Source organism: Oncorhynchus masou, chromosome 31 (genome assembly GCF_036934945.1).
Source record: "Oncorhynchus masou masou isolate Uvic2021 chromosome 31, UVic_Omas_1.1, whole genome shotgun sequence".
In the NCBI taxonomy this organism is placed as follows: domain Eukaryota; kingdom Metazoa; phylum Chordata; class Actinopteri; order Salmoniformes; family Salmonidae; genus Oncorhynchus; species Oncorhynchus masou.
Genome location: NC_088242.1, coordinates 63,452,101 through 63,476,393, shown reverse-complemented (window position 1 = coordinate 63,476,393; position 24,293 = coordinate 63,452,101). Strand labels below are relative to the sequence as shown.

At 40.7% G+C, this 24,293-nt stretch overlaps 1 protein-coding gene across 2 annotated transcripts in view; it reads left to right on the top strand.

The window, feature by feature from the left end:
• LOC135524269 (furin-like) overlaps positions 1–24,293 on the top strand; it is a 174,773-nt gene that overhangs the window by 9,311 nt on the left and 141,169 nt on the right. For both annotated transcript variants that reach the window (XM_064951670.1, XM_064951669.1), the window contains exon 2: positions 19,410–19,722. In XM_064951670.1, the coding sequence (XP_064807742.1) occupies positions 19,534–19,722 (189 nt within the window). In that variant the 5' untranslated portion in view covers positions 19,410–19,533. The remainder of the gene's footprint in view (positions 1–19,409; positions 19,723–24,293) is intronic.

The following is a 24,293-nucleotide window of genomic DNA, read 5'->3' as shown; positions in this document are numbered from 1 at the left end:
CATCAAGCACAAAGGGTGGCTACATTGAAGAATCTCAAATATATTTTGATTTGGTTAACACAATGTTTAGTTACTACAAAAACCATCAAGCACAAAGGGTGGCTACTTTGAAGAATCTCAAATATATTTTGATTTGGTTAACACAATGTTTAGTTACTACATGATTCCATGTGTGTTATAGCTTTGATGTCAGAACAATGTAGAAAATAGTCAAAATAAAGAAAAACCCTTGAAGGGATAGGTGTGTCCAAACCTTTGTCTGGTACTGTGTGGAAGGCCAGCATCCGGGAGTCGCCTCTTCACTGTTGATGTTGAGACTGGTGTTTTGTGGGTACTATTTAATGAAGCTGCCAGTTGAGGACTTGTGAGGCATCTGTTTCTCAAACTAGACACTCTAATGTACTTGTCCTCTGGCTCAGTTGTGCACCGGGGCCTCCCACTCCTCTTTTATATTCTGGTTAAAGCCAGTTTGCGCTGTTCTCTGAAGGAAGTAGTACACAGGTAATTTCCCGCATGGAATAGAATCCATTTCTCAGAACAAGAATAGACTGACGAGTTTCAGCAGAAAGTTATTTGTTTCTGGCCATTTTGAACCTGTAATAGAACCCACAAATTCTGATGCTCCAGATACTCAACTAGTCTAAAGGCCAGTTTCATTGCTTGTTTAATCAGAACAACAGTTTTGTGCTGTGCTAACATAATTGCAAAAGGGTTTTCTAATGATCAATTAACCTTTTAAAATTATAAACTTGAATTAACTGACACAATGTGCCATTGGAACACAGGAGAAATGGTTACTGATAATGGGCCTCTGAACCCCTATGTAGCTATTCCATTAAAAATCAGCTGTTTCCAGCTACAATAGTCACTTACAACATTAACAATGTCTATACCGTATTTCTGATCAATTTTATTTTAAATGAACAAAAAAAATGTGTGTGTGTGTACACACAGTTGAAGTTTGGAAGTTTACATACACCTCAGCCAAATACATTTAAACTCATTTTTCACAATTCCTGACATTTAATCCTAGTAAAAATTCCCAGTCTTAGATCAGTTAGGATCGCCACTTTATTTTAAGAATGGGAAATGTCAGAATAAGAGAGATGTATTTATTTAAGCTTTTATTTCTTTCATCACATTCCCAGTGGGTCAGTAGTTTACATATACTAATTAAGTGTTTGGTAGCATGGCCTTTCAATTGTTTTGGGTAGCCTTCCACAGGCTTCCCACAATAAGCTTCTAAACCAATGACATCATTTTCTGGAATTTTCCAAGCTGTTTAAAGGCACAGTCAATTTAGTGTATATAAACATCTGACCCACTGGAATTGTGATACAGTGGAATAATCTGTCGAATTCGCATTTATCATCGAAGGACTGAGCGTTACTCCGAGGCCTGTACTCTGGACCGGGATCGAGGTGGCGGGTCCGTCATGGTTTGGGGGCGGTGTGTCACAGCATCTTTGGACTGAGCTTGTTGTCATTGCAGGCAATCTCAACACTGTACTGTGCTTTACAGGGAAGACATCCTCCTCCCTCATGTGGTACCCTTCCTGCAGGCTCATCCTGACATGACCCTCCAGCATGACAATGCCACCAAATCAAAGTTTATTTGTCACGTGTGCCGAATACAACCTTACAGTGAAATGCTTACTTACATGCTCTAACCAATAGTGCAAAAAATGTATTAGGTGAACAATAGGTACAGTGGGGCAAAAAAGTATTTAGTCAGCCACCAATTGTGCAAGTTCTCCCACTTAAAAAGATGAGAGAGGCCTGTAAGTTTCATCATAGGTACACTTCAACTAGTGTACCAATGATGAAAATTACAGGCCTCTCATCTTTTGAAGTTGGATAACTTGCACAATTGGTGGCTGACTAAATACTTATTTGCCCCACTGTATAGTTAAGTCAATATGCATATATGATAAACAGAGAGTAGCAGCAGCGTAAACGAGTGGTTGGGTGGAGGCACACAATGCAAATAGTCCGGTTAGCCATTTGATTACCTGTTCAGGAGTCTTATGGCTTGGGGGTGAAAACTGTTGAGAAGCCTTTTTGTCCGAGACTTGGCTCTCCGGTACCGCTTGCCATGCGATAGTAGAGAGAACAGTCTATGTGACTAGGGTGGCTGGGGTCTTTGACAATTTTTAGGGCCTTCCTCTGACACCGCCTGGTCTAGAGGTCCTGGATGGCAGGCAGCTTTGTCCCAGTGATGTACTGGGCCGTACGCACTTCCCTCTGTAGTGCCTTGCGGTCGGAGGCCGAGCAATTGCCGTACCAGGCAGTGATGCAACCAGTCAGGATGCTCTCGATATTGCAGCTGTAGAACCTTTTGAGGATCTCAGGACCCATGCCAAATCTGTTTAGTTTCCAGAGGAGGAATAGGCTTTGTCGTGCCCTCTTCAAGACTGTCTTTTGTGTTTGGACTATTCTAGTTTGTTGGTGATGTGGACACCAAGGAACTTGAAGCTCTCAACCTGCTCCACTACAGCCCCGTTGATGAGAATGGGGCGTGCTCGTTCCTCCTTTTCCTGTAGTCCACAATCATCTCCAGCCATCGTTCTTTGTGTGATTTCCTGCAAGACCGGAATGTCAGTGTTCTGCCATGGCCAGCGAAGAGCCCGGATCTCAAGGGCCATTCTCCCCCCCCCCCCCAGAAATGTCTGGGAACTTGCAGGTGTTTTGTTGGAAGAGTGGGGTAACATCTCACAGCAAGAACTGGCAAATCTGGTGCAGTCCACTAGGAGGAGATGCACTGAAGTAGTTAATACAGCTGGTGGCCACACCAGATACTGTCTGTTACTTTTTATTTTGACCCCCCCTTTGTTCAGGGACACATTATTCCATTTCTGTTAGTCACATGTCTGTAACTTGTTCAGTTTGTCTCAGTTGTTGAATCGTATGTTCATACAAATATTTACACATGTTGAGTTTGCTGAAAATAAACGCAGTTGACAGTGAGAGGATGTTTCTTTTTTTGCTGAGTTTATATACACACCACACTAATGAAGGTAGAAATAACTTTAATTATCTTATTTGACACATTTGTCTTCACATTTTTAAATCCTTGCCAGTCATTGACCCGCCTTACAACTGTAGAGTGACTGTTCAAAATCACTAACATTAAACACCCTTTTGGAGATTGCGCAAAGGTTTTATTTTTCCCCTCCGAACAGTCAATGTAAATATGATAGTGTCCAGTCAAAATGTCATTATTTGTGTATGGAGGGTATAGGCCATAGGCTACTTGCTCAATCAGAAATGTAAACATAACATTTAAATGGTGTACACATCATCTGCTTTCCCAGGCCAGTATTCTTTTCATTCTGGCCAGTAGTTTGAAGTTGGTACTAGCCAGGTGTCCCACTGGCAAATTTACCTGAATATCAAGCCCTGCAAGGGCATGCTAATTTTCAAGATTGCTAGTCATTATTAGCCTGGTTCTGAATGGAATGCAAACACATTATGGACACAGTTCAGGTCATTATCACCATGCAGTGGTAAAACATTGGTGTGACCAAATCATGTGCTCGTGCCATCAACTGAAAAAGTTGGTAGCACCAGTGTCACCAGTGGAAAACGTTAGTCTAGAGCTCTGCGGATGGGTGTTGACACGCACTTGGTGGGTGTTTAGGTTCTTGAGAGCACTTTGTCGCTGCTTGTCTTCATCTTTATCAGGAGAAACTGTTTCAAACTGCCAATTCATGCTCTTCAAGAGCAGATAGGTTCATCCTGGATCACTTTGTCAGATTTCCTGTATCATTTTACAAGATCTACCTACCTGCTTTGTATAGACCAATACTGATCAATCCTTGGCACTCTCCAGTCTGATAATGCAGAGAGAAAGACAAGTTGGTGTCGTTTACAGCTGCTGATACGCAGACTTACCGCCAGTTATAGCTGCCACCCAACTACTTTTTGATCACATTAAAACAGTAATGAATACACACACAGTGTGGTAATCACTGTGCTGAACTCCTCGACTTCTCAGTAGTGTAGTGCTGCTGAATCCCACATCGACCCATAGCTCCCAAGGCTCGCCATTAGCTTTGAGGCATGGATAGGTTTAAACAATGTAATTACTGTATTTCACCTTGCCTGGGTTTTGCCATATTGCTGTTAACACCTATCCATTTCTTTCAGATCTACAACAGCGCCAAAAGGGTGGATACTATAGTCAAATTAGGGAGTTCTCCTTTCAAATTGGTAGTGGTGCGTATACAGGGACCAGAGAGCGCTTTAGGAGTGACTGGAACTCAAGTCAGCTGGAAAAAGGGAGGGACAGGGTCATTCAATGCTACTATATTTAAAGATAGTTCTGAAGGAGATATCAGCTTCACTAAGTCTTTGAGTGAAACAGAATCACCCAACTCCAGTATCAGTTTGTTACAGAAGGTAAACAGTATGCTGCTGCATGTGTAAGTACAGCAGTCAATTTTTTGCATAATTGCCAGTTAACTGTAGCTATAATATTCACCCAGATAATACACTGAATGGCAATGTTTTATTTGTGTGGTATAGATTTGTATTATTGTTTAGTGTCCAGTTAGCCCAAGAATGTACTGTTAAGGAGTGTAGGCGAGCCTACTCCTTTAACGTCCAAGGACCTTACAGGTTATGTTCAGAAGGAGACTGGCTCTGGCACACAAAACAACCAAATACTCTATCTAATTGTGAATCGTATTGTAGAAACATAAAGTGACTTTCATATCACATCAAAATAATTTCACAAATGCAAAACAAACACTTTCTATACTCTGGTTTAACCAGTTTTAACAGTTGCAGCCGACAGTGTTTTTCAGTTGCAAAAATGTTCTGGTGTCGTTCTTCGCCTACATTTGACATTTTAGTCATTTAGTAGACGCCCCTATCCTGAGCGACTTACAGACGTGTTCGAAGGCGCTATCTAGCTAATTAGAACAGGTGGTCATAGTAACATGGAAATATGGCAGTGTAATTTTAAACTGTGTTTTGAGTAATTTAACCTTTTTGTTTTTTGAAAATGATCTCATTGATATGAAAGTTAAAAGGTGCAATATGCAGAAATCCCGCCCCCATTTCCTGGTTCCTAAAATTCTAATAGTTCGCCTAATTTCATTTTATGTGACAAAACAAGCAATGTATAGTTTAGAGCAGAGTTTCCCAAACTTGGTTCTGGGCCCCCCAACTCATCATCAAGCTTTGATTATTTAAATCAACTGTGTAGTGCTAGGGCAAAAAACAAAACGTGCATCCAGGGGGGCCCCATAACCGAGTTTGGGAGAGAATCAATGTGCCATCGAAACCGCTGTGAAATATCTTTTCAATTACCAAAAATATTGTATTTTCGGCTGTTTGAAGCTGATGTACAAAACAGAATGTTAAAGATGCAAAAACAAAACTTAAGAATGGGAAGCACTTTTGAATCTGTAAAAGTTCACTTCCCTTTGCACGTCACCTGTAAGAAGTCTGATTAGGCATTCTTCAAAATATCTCATAACAGAATGTAGTTTTGTGTTTCCAAGATTAACTTTGGTTAACAACCTGGTAACTTGACCATTATGTTTTAAAATTGCATTGGAAGAAAGGAAAGCTGGATAGCTACTCCAGAAGTGTTTCAAAAGTAGGATTCAGATATAGGCCTAATATGTAACTGCCGAAATAAAGGAAACACCAACTTGTCTTAATAGGGTGTTGGGTCACCACGAGCCAGAACAGCTTCAATGCACCTTGGCATAGATTCTACAACTGTCTGTAACTTTATTGGAGGGATGTGACACCATTCTTCCACAATATTTACCATCATTTGGTGTTTTGTTGATGGTGGTGGAAAAGCTGTCTGAGGCACCGCTCCAGATTCTCGCAAAAGCGTCCAATTGGGTTGAGATCTGGTGACCGAAACGGCCATGGCATATGGTTTACATCATTTTCATTCTCATAAAACCATTCAGTGACTACTCGCTGCCTGTGGATGGGGGCATTGTCAATCTATCAGGGGATAGCCATGGTAGCCAAAATAATGGCCTGCCCAGTATTTTTATACATGAGCCTAAGCATAATTAGGGCCTTATGAAATCTATTCAATTTTTTCCCAAATTCTGTTCTTTCCATTTACATTTTTCTGAATTTTGTGTTATGATTTATGCTAATGTTATCATCAGAAATACTGTCTAATAATGTGAATGAATAAAACATCAACAATGTAATAAGATAACAGTACATTTGTAATGATGCAAATGGAAAAAAAGTAATGCAAGAATCTAGGCGACAATGCAGCAACCTTCTCCTCATGTTTCCAGCTGGCTGAGAACGTTTGTGACTGCCCGGGTTGATGACTTTTCTGCCAACAAAAACTCTGTACAGATGAACATGCTCTGCAAGGTACTTCACTGTTTTAAACCAGCTATTCTTACTGCTTCAGGAGGAGCCTTGACCTGCTCAAACTCCTTCATAATGAGGAATCTCACCTATATTATCTTTCTGGCAGGCTTCTCAAAGAAGACAGATCTCATCCATGTCACAAGTGATGCAACTTCAGAGAAATATTTGTAGTGGTGCCAGGTCTCACCCACCAGATTGATTACATGACAGAGATAGGTTACATGGACACTGTTGGGCATCACTCCTTTCAGAACCTCCTTTTATGCCTTCATGCAGTAGGAGGCACTATCTGTAACCACTGCCCAGGCATCATTCAGGTTCAGATCGTTGCTGTAGAGGGAGGCTAGTACAGCTTTGGAAAACGTTGATAAGTTGCGTCTGTCCATGAAAATGATATCCACCAGACAGTACTGGTTTAACACGTGCAATGAAAAATAAGGAACAACTTTAATTGTTTTAACCTAAAATAATATTGTGACAAAATAAGTGGTATTTAAATTTCAAGTATAAACACAATATAGATACTGTGATAGTTAGCTAAATGGAGGCAGACAGCTGCTGACATTATGCACCGCTATATTTCACCACGATAACTTGTTTAGAATATCACAATTTGCATCTGGACAATTCACATTGCAGAATGTAAATGTAGGCTATTGCAACAGTATATTAATAGGCTGTTAAATTAACTCACCAATAACGATGTTTAGAGCGCTGCAATTCCTTGCATCTGTTGTGTCATCAATAACCACCGCAAACTTCTTCCCACGGATCTTCTGTAGAACGGCAGTCATATGTTGATTGAACACACGGGGCAGGTAAGTTTGACGGAGGCTCCTCTCATTTTCGTGTAACGCTCTTCCCTGATTGCAATGCTTCACTAGAAACAGCCGTAGCTTTCTTAGTTTTTCTAAGGGGATGTCAGACTTGGCTCACACAGCCACAAAGTCCTGAATAAATGATTGTATTGAATCTGCTGATGCGCTTGCAATAGTAATTGTCGTTTGAAGATGTATGATCTGGCTAACACAGTGCTTTTCCATGTTCTTCACATGGGCTTTAGACTTTAAGTGGTTGTCACACGTAATTTTACGTGTCCAATCAATAGTATGTTGACAGAATTTGCAAAACAGCTTATTGCCTGACTCATAATAATAACTGGGTATTGCTCTGCTCTGAATTTAGGGATTAGGGTCGAATGATTTCGTTGTTGTTTTTACTAATTGGCGCCTCTTCGACATGTTTCTCAAAGTGACAGCCAAGTTGTGAGGTGACGTAAGGGTTCCACCCATGACCCACCCCAATTGAAAACATAATTATTTCTCGAGGCCTACTCGTCTGTAATTTTACAATTATGAAATAATTCAGCCAAATTATGGAAAATTCTGCAATATTCCACGTTTTACAGTTGATTCCATTTTTTTATTACCAGATTCTGTCCTCATGACGAATATCATAGGGCCCTACATAATGGGATCTTAATTGAGCCAGGAACCACCACTCAGGAAACACACCTGCTTTCATTTACTCAAGTGTTTTCACTATTTTGGCAGTTACCTGTATCGAAATCAATTACATTTTATTACAAAAGTTTCAGGAAACACTGACGGTGATAATGATCAGCAATGACATTTCATTGGCCTGCTTGCTTCACTCTTCTCAGTCCAGTGATGACCACTAAGATGGTCCTCTATCTCATTTGGACAGTTTGAGGTTCAGTCTAGAGTTAGGATATCTTATGGTTGGACTGTTTTAAACAGATCTAAGGCTTTTGTTCATTTTTTATTTAAACTTTATTTAACTAGGCAAGTCAGTTATGGCTGCGGTCCCTGTACAGGTATCAAAATCAGTGGAAATTCCAGAGCACCAACTAATAGTACTCGATACAACTCAAACTTTCATAAAAACACACATGCAGGGTACTCAATTAAAGCTACACTCGTTGTGAATCTAGCCAACATGTCAGATTTTTAAAATGCTTTTCGGCGAAAGCATGAGAAGCTATTATCTGATAGCATGCAACCCCCCGAAATACACGAAGGGGACGTAAACAAAATAATTAGCGTAGCCGGCGCTACACAAAACGCAAAAATAAAATATAAAACATTCATTACCTTTGACGAGCTTCATTGTTGGCACTCCTATATGTCCCATAAACATCACAATTCGGTCTTTTTTTTCAATTAAATCGGTCCATGTATACCCAAAATGTCCATTTATGAACACCGTCAAATCCAGGAAAAAACTCTGTTTCAAAACGCAACGTCATTTTTTAAAATTAAAAAAGTTGCCTTTTAACTTTGACAAAACACTTCAAACTACTTTTGTAATCCAACTTTAGGTATTAGTAAACGTTAATAAACGATCAAATTGATCACGGGGCGATCTGTATTCAATAGCAGCAAGTCTTGAAATCGTCGTCCATTTTCTCCCTTTCATAACTTCCTCCGGTATAGTCGACGACAGGAAGTGCCTATTACTCATTTGACCAAAGATGAACTTCAATACAATTCACAACACTGGTGACATCGTGTGGAAGCTGTAGGAACTGTAAACCGGTCGCTATCTATTTTCCCTTGCCATAGACAATACAGAGACTGGCGGATTGATATTTTTTTGGTGTTTTTTTGTGAACAGTTTTCCTTGGGATTTTGCCTCCTACACACGTTCTGTTATAGTCACAGACATCATTTAACCGGTTTTATAAACTTCAGAGTGTTTTCTATACACACATACTAATCATATGTATATACTATATTCCTGGCATGACTAGCAGGACGTTGAAATTTTGCGCGATTTTTAACAAAAAGCTGCGAAAATTCGCAGCATCCTTAACAGGTTTTAAGAACAAATTCTCATTTACAATGACGGCCTAGGAACACTGGGTTAATTGCCTTGTTCAGGGGCAGAATGACAGATTTTTACCTTGTCAGCTCAGGGATTCAATCGAGCAACCTTTCGGTTACTGGCCCAACACTCTACCTGGCTACAATACCCACTGTAGGGTGTGTAGATCGCAAGCCGATAGTAAGTTAATAGGGCTAAATGACTAGCTACTACTGTTATCTAGCCAGATAAGAATTGTTAGCTTGCTAGCTACCCACAAAGAATTAGCATCTACCTCGCATAACATTCGTTTTAAGTCATTTTTGCCTGTTAAACTATCTGGTTAGCGAGATTACTACGATTCACATATAGCTAGATGATAGTGATGAAGAAAAATGTTTACTTTGTGTATGTCTTGTTTTGTCTCCGTTGCCAGTGTCCTAGTTGGAAGAAGGTTCACTGAAGGAAAAGTGCAGCGTGAAGTAATACAGTAGGGGGAGTGCGAGTGCTTCTCAAATGTCATGTTTTATGCGTTCTCCACACTCATCCTCACACAAACCTTCTTAAGGGAACTTCCTCGGAGAATGCACTTGAAGCATGAGAGTGTGGAGCACGGTAATATGCATATTGAGAAATGCAGATTGTCTCAAATTCCCAGTGTCGTTGAGACCAACCACTTAGACAACCAGTAGAGTAAGTTCAAATGTAATTTTATTCAACATTCCGGCTTGTAAAGATTGTTTCTAAATTTCCAAATAGGATCATGTCAGACGGTACCTAGCTAGCGTTCCCATGAGCTATTACCGGCTGATCTAATAGGTTAAACCACAGTAGGGCTGGGCGACATATCGCCAATACCGGTATACCGGTTTGGGTCTATTTTGGTGGCCTCCAGTATATTCTAATGCCTTGATACCATCTGAAATACTCAGTGAAATGATTGAATACTTTATCGATTTTCTAACATTTGTTGTGGTATTGTGTAGAAAGACAATTTAAATGACAAACTGTAAAATTCTATAAAAGTCTATATGATCAGGACTATTTTGAAAGTAAGAGAACATTAAAACTTTAACCTGTCCTCTCTTGAGATTAAAATCTTATTTTTACAGTTTTAGTGCACAATATGCATTGCCACTGATGTTTGTTCTTCAAATGATGTATTTTATTAAACAGACAAATGAAGTATATAAATAGCCCACATGTAACGGTTTTCTTCCTGGGAAGGAGAGGAGGACCAAAATGCAGTGTGGTTATTTATAAACATCTTTAATGAAAGATGAAACGTGAACACTATACAAAATAAGAAAACGTGGAAAAACCGTAACAGTCCTAACTGGTGCAAAACACAGAGACAGGAACAATCACCCACAAAATACCTAAAGAATATGGCTGCCTAAATATGGTTCCCAATCAGAGACGACGATAAACACCTGCCTCTGATTGAGAACCACTCCAGGCAACCATAGACTTACCTAGAACACTCAACTGAACACAACCCCATAGACTACAAAACCCCTAGACAAAACAAGACACAAATCACCCATGTCACACCCTGGCCTAACCAACATAATAAAGAAAACACAGAATACTAAGGCCAGGGCGTGACACCACATTTAAAAAAAGATTTTAAAAAATACATGAAATTGAATTAATAAAAGGGTTATATCAGTTTTAAGTATTATATCGTTCAGATTTTACATAACCTACATTAATTTAAAATGAGGAAGGGCCCTAGAAAATCTGTTTTCTCAGTTTTGTTTTTCCAGGTTTTAGTTCCCCTCCATTTTTTTTCAGGATCTCACCCTCAAAGTCACACTTTCTAAATAGAAAAACACAATTGGATGTTATAAGTCCATACCAATGCTTAAACCACATCAGGAGACCACTTTTGAGGTCTGGGTTATTTCGATTTTTGGGTGTAGTTACCCTTTAATTCAAGTGTGCATCTAGCAATAGGCTGTTGTTTAGTGTTGTTTTTGTTGTGCACATGTAATGTCGAATTTGTGAAAACAAATAGGCCTACCCACTGGATTGATTCAAATAATAATGATATCATTGCATGATATTATTGGTAAGCATAGTGGCCAAGACAAACATATTTTCACGTATTCATTCATATCATTAAATCATAGTTCGTTTCTAGGTTCATTCAGTAGTTTTTACCAGATATTAGAATCCTGTTGAAAAATAATCTTAAAAGTACCATTTATATTTGTGATACTGTTGTTGCTTCCTGTTGTCATGGCTTTTTGATTTATCGGCGAGTGTCAAAACACCGGTTTTAGATGTGTAAATTCATAATCATTATGCTGAAATAAGTCCTAATATTTTGAGGACCAATACATAACATTTCCTCCCTACACACAAGCGTCACACTTGTGTTCAGATTACTTGTATTTTGCTAAATTAGTACCTTAAACTGCACACGCACCAATATTTACCAAGCGGTCACTCAAGACTGGAATTGATTTGCTTGTTCTACTGTAATCAATAGTGTGAGCAAATTAATCACTCACATCAATATTGTATTGAAATCAATGGAACTGGGATAAAAACTGCGGCGACATGTACCGTTTGCGCTCTTCTAACAGACAAACCTCAATGAACTTGGGTATGCTGCATATAGTGTATTCAGACCCTTTTCCTTTTTCCACATTTTGTGACATTACAGCCTTATTCTAAAATGTATTAAATCAATACAAATCCTCATCAATCTACACACAATAACCCATAATGACAAAGCGAAAAAACAAGTTTCTTGAAATGTTTGCAACTGTATTAAATTACAATATGTATTCAGACCCTTTGCTATGAGACTCGAAATTGTGCTCAGGTGCATCCTGTTTCCATTGATCATCCTTGTAGTCCACATGTGGTAAATTCAATTGATTGGACATGATTTGGAAAGGCACACACCTGTCTATATAAGGTCCCACATTTGACAGTGCATGTCAGAGCAAAATCAAACCATGAGGTCAAAGGAATTGTCTGTCTGGAGTGGTCAAAAGGCACCTAAAGGACTCTCAGACCATGAGAAACAAGATTCACTGGTCTGATGAAACCTAGATTGAACTCTTTGGCCTGAATGCCAAGCGTCACATCTGGAGGAAACCTGGCACTATCCCTACAGTGAAGCATGATGGTGGCAGCATCATGCTGTGGAGATGTTCAACGACTGGGACAGGCAGACTAGTCAGGATCGAGGGAAAGATGAAGCGCAAAGCAAAGTATTGAAAGATCCTTGAGGAAAACCTGCTCCATTGTGCTCAGGACCTCAGACTTGGGTGAAGGTTCACCTTCCAAAGAGGACAACAACCCTAAGCAGACAGCCAAGACAGCACGGAGTGGCTTCGGGTCAAGCCTCTGAATGTCCTTGAGTGGCCCAGCCAGAGCCTGGACTTGAACCCGATCAAACATCTCTGGAGAGACCTGAAATAGCTGTGATGCTCCCCATCTAACCTGACAGAGCCTGAGAGGATCTGCAGAGAAGAATGGGAGAAACTCCCATAGCGTCATACCCAAGACTCGAGGCTGTAATCGCTGCCAAATGTGCTTCAACAAAGTACTGAGTAAACGGTCTGAATACTTATGTAAATGTATTATTTCAGTTGTTTTTTTTATACATTTGCAAAATGTCAAAAAATCTGTTTTTGCTTTGTCATTATGGGGTATTGTGTGTAGATTGAGGGAAAATAACAATTTAATCAATTTTAGAATAAGACTGCAATGTAATAAAATGTGGAAAAAGTCACGGGGTCTGAATACTTTCCAAATGCACTCTATATCTGTTGATAGATGACAACCTGTCTTAGCCATTTATCAACATATCTCTCTGAGATTTTTTTCCGGTAGATGGCCAATACAGAAAAGGAAGCAACACTTTTTTGACTAAATAATTTAAACAAATCACTACCTCAAATCTGTTTCTAAGTAGTGACAGGGGTTGGCTTTCATTAGAATGATAGTTTAACCCTCAAATCAATGTGAACCCAAAGAGGAGCGCCCACATTTTTTCTTTTTGCCATGTGGTTTGAAAAGGACAGTCCCACTATGGACTGCCACGTATTTTTTATTTAACTAGGCAAGTCAGTTAAGAACAAATTCTTATTTTCAATGACGGCCTAGGAACAGTGGGTTAACTGCCTGTTCAGGGGCAGAACGGCAGATTTGTACCTTGTCAGCTCGGGGATTTGAACTTGCAAGCTTCCGCTTATTAGTCCAACACTCTAACCACTAGGCTACCCTGCCGCCCCACATATGACAAACACAGGTACTAAATCAAAGATATTGATATGTTTTAAGCAAATTATTTAATGAGATTTAATACGAACATCAAGAATCTGAGGTAAAAAGGATGTGTATTTCCTATAATTCTTGTGTGGTGAAAATGTTGGTCTGTGTAATATAGTAACACGTTCTGTCCAGCATAGGGAACTTTGCGTAAACTAACTTACTTTTGGTTATGTAGTGTATTTCATTATGTGGACACCTGCTTGCCGACCATCTCATTCCAATATGGGCATTAATATGGAGTTGGTCCCCCCCCCTTTGCAGCTATAACAGCCTCCACTCTTCTGGGAAGGCTTTCTACTAGATGTTGAAACATTGCTGCGAGGTCTTGCTTCCATTCAGCCACAAGAGCATTAGTGAGTTTTGTCACTGATGTTGGGTGATTAGGCCTGGCTCGCAGTCGGCATTCCAATTCTTCTCAAAGGTGTTCAATAGGGTTTGGGTCAGGGCTCTGTGCAGGCCAGTCAAGTTCTTCCACACATTTCAACAAAACATTTCCGTATGGACCTCGCTTTGTGCACGGGGACATTGTCATGCTGAAACAGGAAAGGGCCTTCCCAAACTGTTGCCACAAAGTTGGAAGCACAGAATTGTGTAAAATGTAATTGAATGCTGTTGCGTTAAGATTTGCCTTCACTGGAACTAAAGGCCGAGCCCAAACCATGAAAACATCCTCAGACTATTATTACTCCTCCACCAAACTCTACAGTTTGTAAGGACCGACGCTGGAGAAGAGAAGTAGGTACGGGGAGTTGAACATTTTAATATGGAACAGACATCGAACAGGAACAGCGTCAGAACCAGATAACAACAAAAATGACAAACAAACATTAATCCTGAATCAGGGAACAGAGCTTGGGAACAGACCGGTATAGGGGAGGTAATGACACAGGTGATTGAGTCCAGGTGAGTCCAATAATAGCTGATGCGCGTGATGGGGGGGAAGGCAGGTGTGCGTAATGCTGGGGAGCCTGCCGCCTTTGAGTGCCAGGGACTGGGAGCGGGAGCAGGTGTGACACAGTTGGCACTATGCATTGGGGCAGGTGGCCTTCTCCTGGCATCTGCCGAATTCGTCCGTCGCACTGCCAGATGGTGAAGCGTGATTCATCACTGCAGAGAACGCGTTTCCACTGCTCCAGACTCTTGGCTGCTCGGCCATGGAAACCCCTTTCATGAAGCTTCCGACTAACAGTTCTTGTGCTGACATTGCTTCGAGAAGCAGTTTGGAACTTGGTGGTGAGTGTTGCAACCAAGGACAGACAAATTTTACACACTACAAGCTTCAGCACTCTGCAGTCCCATTCTGTGAGATTGTGTGGCCTACCACTTTGCAGCTGGGCCGTTATTGCGCCTGGACGTTCGGGCCATTCTACTGCTAATGTTTGTCTATGGAGATTGCATAGCTGCATGCTTTATTCACCGATCAGCAACTGGTGTGGCTAAAATAGCCGAATCCACTAATTTGAAGGGGAGTCCACATACTTTCGTATATATAGTGTATTTGGACCAGAATGAGGCTCTCTACTACCTATTGCTGAAGTGATGATTCACCATTTTCATCAGATGTTTTCATTATTCATCTGCAGATAAACGCCTAAAAGCCTACATCTACCAGTAGCCTATGCAAATTAGGGAGCCTAATGAACTCACTGATACAATTCGGTAGACTACACTGATTGATGATACGAGTCACTCACTTTAGCGTCACTGTCTGGCAAGCCCCAACATTCGAGGAAAGGAAACCTAGAAAATCCTTTGGTTTTCTTGTCCCAATGCAATACCATGGACCATATAACCACATAGCCTGTGGCACATAGGCTATGTGAAACATGCTAAACAAAATGAGTGTGCCAGAAAACAATAATTAGGCTAAGTGGATTTCAACTCATCGTTACCCCTTACATTACATGGCATGTGCAAATTAACAAGCATCATGTTTTCTCCTTCCTCCGTGTAAAGAAATTTGACGCAGACATACTGCGTTTACCTGTTATCACTCGCAGTGTGATTGACAGGCGCCTATCCTATCATTAGATTGCTAGAAGATGCGTATCGTTCATCCTAGAAGGAAAAGGCTCGTCGGGCTGGCGAACTTAAGCTTTTAAATTGAGAGTAGTCTAGTTAATATGAAGTGGCTAGCTGAAAATTAGTCTGTAGGAAAACACTGGATGTGATGTTCTCCCACTCAGTCCTATCCTCTGCCTCTGTTGTCTAAGATAGATAGATCCTCCTAATTAAAGATAAGGAACGTTGTGTCCTAGATGTTTTATGGAATGTTTTTTGACAGATTCAGATTTTAATGGTCACCGCAAGACTGGGATATCAATAACTATGTTTTCCCACCTTATGCCTGATCATGTTAAATTGCCTTCAGCTTATTGAATAATGGGTGGTCCAGTCAGCGCAGAGCAGACATTGACATCTAAGACTGAAGGGCATTTCCATCAAAAGGACCCATGACTAAAAAGTATTTAGTCAGCCACCAATTGTGCAAGTTCTCCCATTTAAAAAGATGAGGCCTGTAATTTTCATCATAGGTACACTTCAACTATGACAGACAAAATGAGAATGAAAAAAAATCCAGAAAATCACATTTATTTGCAAAAATAAGTATTTGGCCAATAACAAAAGTTTATCTCAATACTTTGTTATTTACCCGTTGTTGGCAATGACAGAGGTCAAACGTTTCCTGTAAGTCTTCACAAGGTTTTCACACACTGTTGCTGGTATTTTGGCCCATTCCTCCATGCAGATCTCCTCTAGAGCAGTGATATTTTGGGGCTGTTGCTGGGCAACACAGACTTTCAACTCCCTCCAAAGATTTTCTTTGGGGTTGAGATCTGGAGACTGGCTAGGCCACTCCAGGACCTTGAAATGCTTCTTACGAAGCCACTCCTTCGTTGCCTGGGCGGTGTGTTTGGGATCATTGTCATGCTGACCCAGCCACATTTCATCTTCAATTCCCTTGCTGATGGAAGGAGGTTTTCACTCAAAATCTCACGATACATGGCTCCATTCATTCTTTCCTTTACACAGATCAGTCGTCCTGGTCCCTTTGCAGAAAAACAGTCCCAAAGCATGATGTTTCCACCCCCATACTTCACAGTAGGTATGGTGTTCTTTGGATGCAACTCAGCATTCTTTGTCCTCCAAACACGACGAGTTGAGTTTTTACCAAAAAGTTATATTTTTGGTTTCATCTGACCATATGACATTCTCCCAATCTTCTTCTGGATCATCCAAATGCTCTCTAGCAAACTTCAAACGGGCCTGGACATGTACTGGCTTAAACAGGGGGACACGTCTGGCACTACAGGATTTGAGTCCCTGGCATAGTGTGTTACTGATGGTAGGCTTTGTTGCTTTGGTCCCAGCTCTCTGCAGGTCATTCACTAGGTCCCCCCGTGTGGTTCTGGGATTTTTGCTCACCGTTCTTGTGATCATTTTGACCCCACGGGGTGAGATCTTGCGTGGAGCCCCAGATCGAGGGAGATTATCAGTGGTCTTGTATGTCTTCCATTTCCTAATAATTGCTCCCACAGTTGATTTCTTCAAACCAAGCTGCTTACCTATTGCAGATTCAGTCTTCCCAGCCTGGTGCAGGACTACAATTTTGTTTCTGGTGTCCTTTGACAGCTCTTTGGTCTTGGCCATAGTGGAGTTTGGAGTGTGACTGTTTGAGGTTGTGGACAGGTGTCTTTTATACTGATAACAAGTTCAAACAGGTGCCATTAATACAGGTAACGAGTGGAGGACAGAGGAGCCTCTTAAAGAAGAAGTTACAGGTCTGTGAGAACCAGAAATCTTGCTTGTTTGTAGGTGACCAAATACTTATTTTCCACCATAATTTGCAAATAAATTCATGAAAAATCCTTTTCTCATTTTGTCTGTCATAGTTGAAGTGTACCTATGATAAATTACAGGCCTCTCATCTTTTTAAATGGAAGAACTTGCACAATTGGTGGCTGAATAAATACTTTTTTGCCCCACTGTATGTAGGCACCTAGTCTGAAATGACTAAGCATCCACTACCACGGGCAATGTGGCCTATGTTATTTGTCTCCCACTTTGGTTCTGAAATCACCATCACCCACTAATTAGCTTGTCATTTTACAGATTGTGTTTGAGCTAGTAATGTGAAACTTTACCTTGTATATCTAAAAATGACCATATACACTGATTGTTTAAAGGAAAACTACCAAAACTATTGCTGATGGTGAACCTGAGCAACTACTGTACCGGTTCAGCAGGTAGCTCATAGCCAGATGAGTTGTGTCTCGGGTAGCTTACTTTTATTCCAGTAAAACACAATTTACAAACAGTTTATAGATGACAGTAACCTAGCAAATTACATAGGCTTTATTAGTTGTTCGACAACCTAATATCGTGCAAGCCACTTTAGCATTTGATATGCTGAAGGTGCCGTGCAGAAGATCAGGAACAAGCCACCTATCTCGCGTTGGTCAGTGTGCGACGCTGGATATTACCTAGGGTTGTTCGGCATGCAAAATTACTTGTAGATCAATTACTGTCAATACGGTTACATGCTTAGTTCAACACTGAAGGAGAGAACGCATCAGTTGTCACAAAATACTAGGTATTTTTGAGAAGGAGAATAGAAATTAATTTTAGGAAAAAATAAATGAATCTGCAATTCGTAGTGTTTGAATCGATTTTCTGACCAATGCGGGTTTGGGGTCCTTGGACCGATGCAGGCCTATCTTAAACATTTGAATCGGGGACCGATGCGTATCGGTATCAGTATATTGTATATTGTACTGAACTCTACCCTACTCTGCTGTTTTGTATTGTTCTGCACTGTACTCTACTGTGCTGCGCTGTGATGTCCAAACTTGTGAAACATAAGGAGATTGGCATTCATATCCACAATACAGAATTACATCATGGGTCCCTGATCTGTACTGATCAGGGACCCATGATGTATTTCTGTTACCGTAATTCCGTTACCGGGTTTAAATCCACTTCACTTACTGTAGTTCAATAACCAAAATAGATTATTTTCAAACTCAAGGTGCCATATAATAGCTGACACCCCATTCTTTCTGCAATATGCATCTTAATTCGGAGCAGATATTTAAGACTTTTTGGGAAACATGGTCTCATAAAAAGCTGAGGGAGATTTTACCGTAATTTCATTACCAAAGTTTGTATCTTCACAGTTTTAAGTAGCCATTGTGTAGAGAGTAGCGTAATTCCGTTACCGTGGAATTGAACTGCATCATCACCGTAAGTTATGCCTGGGGGGCTTCCTGAGTCTCTATTCTTACTGTACTGTCTGTGTGTAACTGAAAAGCCCATCTATGGACAGGCTGAGTGTTCTCAGGGGAGACAGACAAGCTTTACCCACTCTGTTTTTAGATACCACAGCCTCAGCACAAATTACAGCTTAGCTCTCCCCCACATGACGGCTCACAACTAAGATTGAAGTCAGACTGTCAAAAGCCCAGAACAATGCAAGCTGCCTTCGCACAGTAGGACTTCTTGCAAGCAACCCTACTCTCTTGATCCTGTTTCGCCTTCATATGGATTGCGCTCCAACTTGTTCAATTACCGCTCAACTTGTTTTAGGGTTATTCCTTGTGTTTTGCTGGTCGGCTCAAAGCATGAAGCACAAACACTTGAAGAGGCAGTCTCTCATGCTGTTGTAGCCTCTTTCAGCTAGAGAAAGTCTGTCTCTGTGTCTCTAGAATAAACTGTGGTGGTAGAAAGTGAATGCATTCTACAGAATGCGTGCTGTGGTCTGTGGTCTTTTATTTTTGCTCTGTGCTGTGGCATGTGGGGTTGTGCGCACTGCACACTGAGTGAACAAGTACCTGTGTGTGTTTGCATACATTCCTGCATACATGCATGTATGTGTTTACGAGTCAATGTGTGGTTTTATAACTTTGTTATTTTTTTCTTTAGGTCACTTCTCTATTTGGCTGCTGTGAGGGAGGCCAGTGCTGTTACTGGTGAGCATTGAGACTTCTCCACCCCAGAAAGACAGACGGACGGAGTTCCCCTGCCCAGTGCCCCTGTTTTCCTTTTCATGGATGCCAGGCTGGCCCTGCTGCAGCTTGGGACTCTCCTGGTCCTCCTGTCCGCAGCACTGGAGTCGACTGCTAAGCTGACTGCTGGAGAGGAGGTCTACACTAACACCTGGGCGGTCCACATAGAGGGGGGACCGCAGGAGGCTGACCGAATTGCCAGGAAACACGGCTTCATCAACCATGGCAATGTGAGTAGCACAGCAGTGCACCCTGTGGAACCCCTCTAGTCAGTCAGAGTGTATGATCTCTCTATGCCCTGCATCTGTGGTCAGTTGAAACTCTGTTCTATTTCAGTGACAGCCTGCTCAACAGGCTTTAATGTGCAACAAGATATACAGACAGGACAGCCTATAAGCCCTCGTGTTGAGAGTCAGAGTGCATGTCATGACTCTTCCATCCCTTGCTGAGTTTATCTGCTAAAGCCTGCACTCCTCCTATGGGTTCTATACAGAACAAAAATATGAACGCAACATGTCAAGTGTTGGTCCCATATTTCACAAGCTGAAATAAAAGATCCCCAAAATGTTCCATATGCACCAAAGGTTTATTCATTTACATCTCTGTTTGTGATTATTTTTCCTTTGCCAAGATAATCCATCTACCTGGCAGATGTGGCATATCAATAAGCTGATTAAACAGCATCATCATTACACAGGTGCACCTTGTGCTGAGGACAATAAAAGGCCACTCTAATATGTGCACTTTTGTCAACCGGCCTCACAACCGCAGAGCACGTGTAACCACACTAACCCAGGACCCCCACATCCGGCTTTTTCACCTGCGGGATTGTCTGAAACCAGCCACCTGGACAGCTCATGAAAACTGAGGAGTATTTATGTCTGTAATAAAGCCCTTTTGTGGGGAAAAACTCAGTCACATGGGTGAACTACTGCCCAGTCATGTGAAATCCATAGATGAGGGCATAATGCATTTATTTAAATTGACTAATTTCCTTATATGAACTGTAACTCAGTAAAATCTGAAATTGTTGCATGATGCATTTATATTTTTGTTCAGTATAGTTAATTTGGGCATACCATACCGTGTGTGTGTGTCAGGGTTTCTGTTAGGAAAAAGTGGCCCCGGACATTTAACCAGAAGCATTTTAGGACCCATATGCATTGGGTGCGTAACCTGATCAGGGCGTCCACCCACAGTGCTCAGAATGACAGAAATGACATTTTAGATTATGGTAATTCATATTAACAGAACATGCAAGTAGAGGATGCAACGATGCACAGTCCTTACCCTATTCTGATTTTGTAGATGTTAGAATAACTGTCCACATTTACTTTTCCTCAGCCAACAAGACAAGTAACAAAAAGCAAAATCACTATCCTATGTCAATATACTATCCCCCATGGTAGAAAAGTTTACCTATTCTATTGGTCAGCTTGTCAAGAAGTAACCTATTCCAAACAGATTCTGGGTCAGTTGTGGGAAGACAGATCCCAAATTCATACAACCAGTAGACCTAGGCTACATTTTTTTTAAACGTTAAAAAGCAATGAGTCTGATGCAACAGACAGAATGTTTAGCTTAAAATGTTGATAAACGATTATTTCTCCACATTATAAGTGCAGCAATGCCCACAAGGCATTAGGCTACACCCAAATGTTCATTCCATAATGCAATTACTGGGAAAACACTTTTGTCAAAAGGGCACTGCACATGCTAGCGGTTTCATGTGACAGATTAAATATCCGTTAGAAATTTAGAAATAGAGGAGGTGTAATAGGCTACTTTGAAGCGAGGCAAGCCTAAGACATGCCTCATATGTATTAAAATGTTCAGGTTTCATACAAAGTATATGTTTTCAAAATGCAAAGCTTACTGCCTCTAGTTCATTACAAATTAGTGTGTGATGCTGCAGCAGTAGCTCTCGTACTGTCTGAAAGGCTTTGCATCTGTATGCTGTAAGCGTGTGATAAATGAATATAGTGTAGCCTACACATGCGACAATTTCATTCAAATAAATTACGCAAATTAACTTATAGACCAATAAGCATGACCAGTCAAATGTATTTCATTCGACTTTTACATTCACGAATCGGCTAAAAAGCATTATTTCGCAATGGGATTGTTTCTTCTCCCGGACAATTGGCCAGTTTTATTTATTGGCATTTCAAAACAAATGTATAGGCCAAAAGCCGGCTATTACCGGCTAACGGAATCCCTGGTCCAGTCACTCCACAGGAGACTTCACTGTCTGCATCGAATACATGCGTAGGATGCTCTGAACTACAGTACCAACCCTCCCTCCATCCTATGCCCCACAAAAAGAGTATTTTCAGAGCGGTTTTCAAATTGAATTTAGGCTTATCTTCTGCTTTCTTTGTGTTGCTGTCCATGCAGCTTCTGTCTTGAGCTCCATCACAGATGTTTTTTCTCCTGTTATAGTAGTAGATCCTACGGCGGTCATAAAGTAGTAGGATGAGATGTGATATCTTTAATTTGTGAGATGCCTCTCGTTGTCACACTCATCACCACTCAATTGTCTCCTTGGCTCTGATTGTTTACTTTTCAGTACTGTAGTTTCTCACTCTCAGCTGGCTTTGATTGGAGTTCTTTGGTTATTGATTTCATCTAGCAGGAACTGCTGTTGGGATGCTGTGAAAGGATTCTGCTGTAGAGATGGAGAGAGGGGGAGGAGGCCATTAGAAAAATGTGCCTTAAATAACCTTTTATTCATAATTGGCTCTTTGAATGCAAGTCATTATTTGCTCTATTGAATAGGCCTTATTCTGCTTTGAGACTGCCAAGCAATCAAGCTCCACACAGATTGACGCACATGTGCACGCCGCACACACAGTCACACACACAGTCTCACACATTCTTTTCCCCAGAGGATAGTTATATGTTTATGCCTTCATCGCTTGTTACGAACACATCATGAAGGTACTTCTGGTAGACAGGAACAATGGAATAATAGTAAGTGGGTTCTTCTGTCTTTTCCCTCTCTACAGCCTTGTAGCCCCACTACCACACCAGTATTCCCAGTTGACGCCCCAGTTTCGAGCCTGAAACACCTGCATGCCTCTGCCAGTAAAGCACAGGGCAGACAGAGACTTATCCAATCAGAGATCCAGGGCTTGTAAGGACTGGCAGGGGTTGATTGTTATTTTGGGGGACCTAAATTGGCCTGTCTTTTTTAACCTTCGTATCGGGCGTTGTCCTCTGGTGATGTGTCATGAGTTTAGTCTTTCTCTCGCTCTCTTTTTCTCTCTCTCCCTATCCTCCCCGTCTCGTCATCTCACTCTGCGCTCTCGTCCACTTTCACTCTTTCCTTATGCACACATATATTTCATCTCCCTCTGCTCTCTCTGTTTATTCTCTCAAAAGCTCCCCAAAGCATTGTCCTTCTCTGCTCTTTTTCTCTTTCCCTCCCATCATTCACTCCCTCCATATGCTCGGACTTGTCAGTCTAAAACCGATAGATCAATTTAATGGGGAAACATACGTCTTTTTTCTGTCATTACTCACTCATGTTGAACGGTGGGTCTGGGAACAGAGGACTCCTTGAAGATGGGTCGGTTTGTCAGAGATGGATGTCTGATGCCATATGGTACAGAGTCCTGCTCACATCCCACAGACAAACAGTAGGCTACATAGTAAAGCCCTACTCTCATTAATCTCTATTCTCTTCTCCCGTTCTCTCCTTTTCTCTTCTTTTCTCCAAACCAAATCAAATGTATTGGTCACATACACGTGTTTATCAGATGTAATTGCGGGTGTAGTGAAATGCTTGTGCTTCTAGCTCCGACAGTGTAGTAATATCTAACAAGTAATATCTAACAGTTTTACAACATATACCCAAAATACACATAAATCTAAGTAAGGAATGGATTAAGAATATATATACATATATGTCAGAGTGGCATTGGACTAAGATACAGTGGCATAGTATAGAATACAGTATATACATATGAGATGGGTGATGCAATATCTACACACTTAATGTGACTAAGATACCATAGAATAGTATAGAGTACAGTTTATACATATGAGATGAGTAGTGTAAGATACAGAGACATAAATGTGTCTAGTGTTTAATTTCCTTAAAGTGGCCAGTGATTCCTAATATTATATCTATAGGCAGCAGCCTCTGATTTGCTGGAGATGGCTGTTTAACAGTCAGTGGTGTAATATAGAATACAATACAGTATATACATTTGAAATGGGTGATGCAACATGTAAACACAATGTAAAAGTGACTAAGATAACATAGAATAGTATAGAGTACAGTTTATACATATGAGATGAGTAATGCTAGATACAGAAAATATTATTAAATTATTAAAGTGGCTCGTGTTTCATTTTTTTATTTTATTTTATTTCACCTTTATTTAACCAGGTAGGCTAGTTGAGAACAAGTTCTCATTTACAACTGCGACCTGGCCAAGATAAAGCATAGCAGTGTGAACAGACAACACAGAGTTACACATGGAGTAAACAATAAACAAGTCAATAACACAGTAGAAAAAAAAGAGTCTATATACATTGTGTGCAAAAGGCATGAGGAGGTAGGCAAATAATTACAATTTTGCAGATTAACACTGGAGTGATAAATTATCAGATGGTCATGTACAGGTAGAGATATTGGTGTGCAAAAGAGCAGAAAAGTAAATAAATAAAAACAGTATGGGGATGAGTTAGGTAAAATTGGGTGGGCTATTTACCGATAAGACTATGTACAGCTGCAGCGATCGGTTAGCTGCTCAGATAGCAGATGTTTGAAGTTGGTGAGGGAGATAAAAGC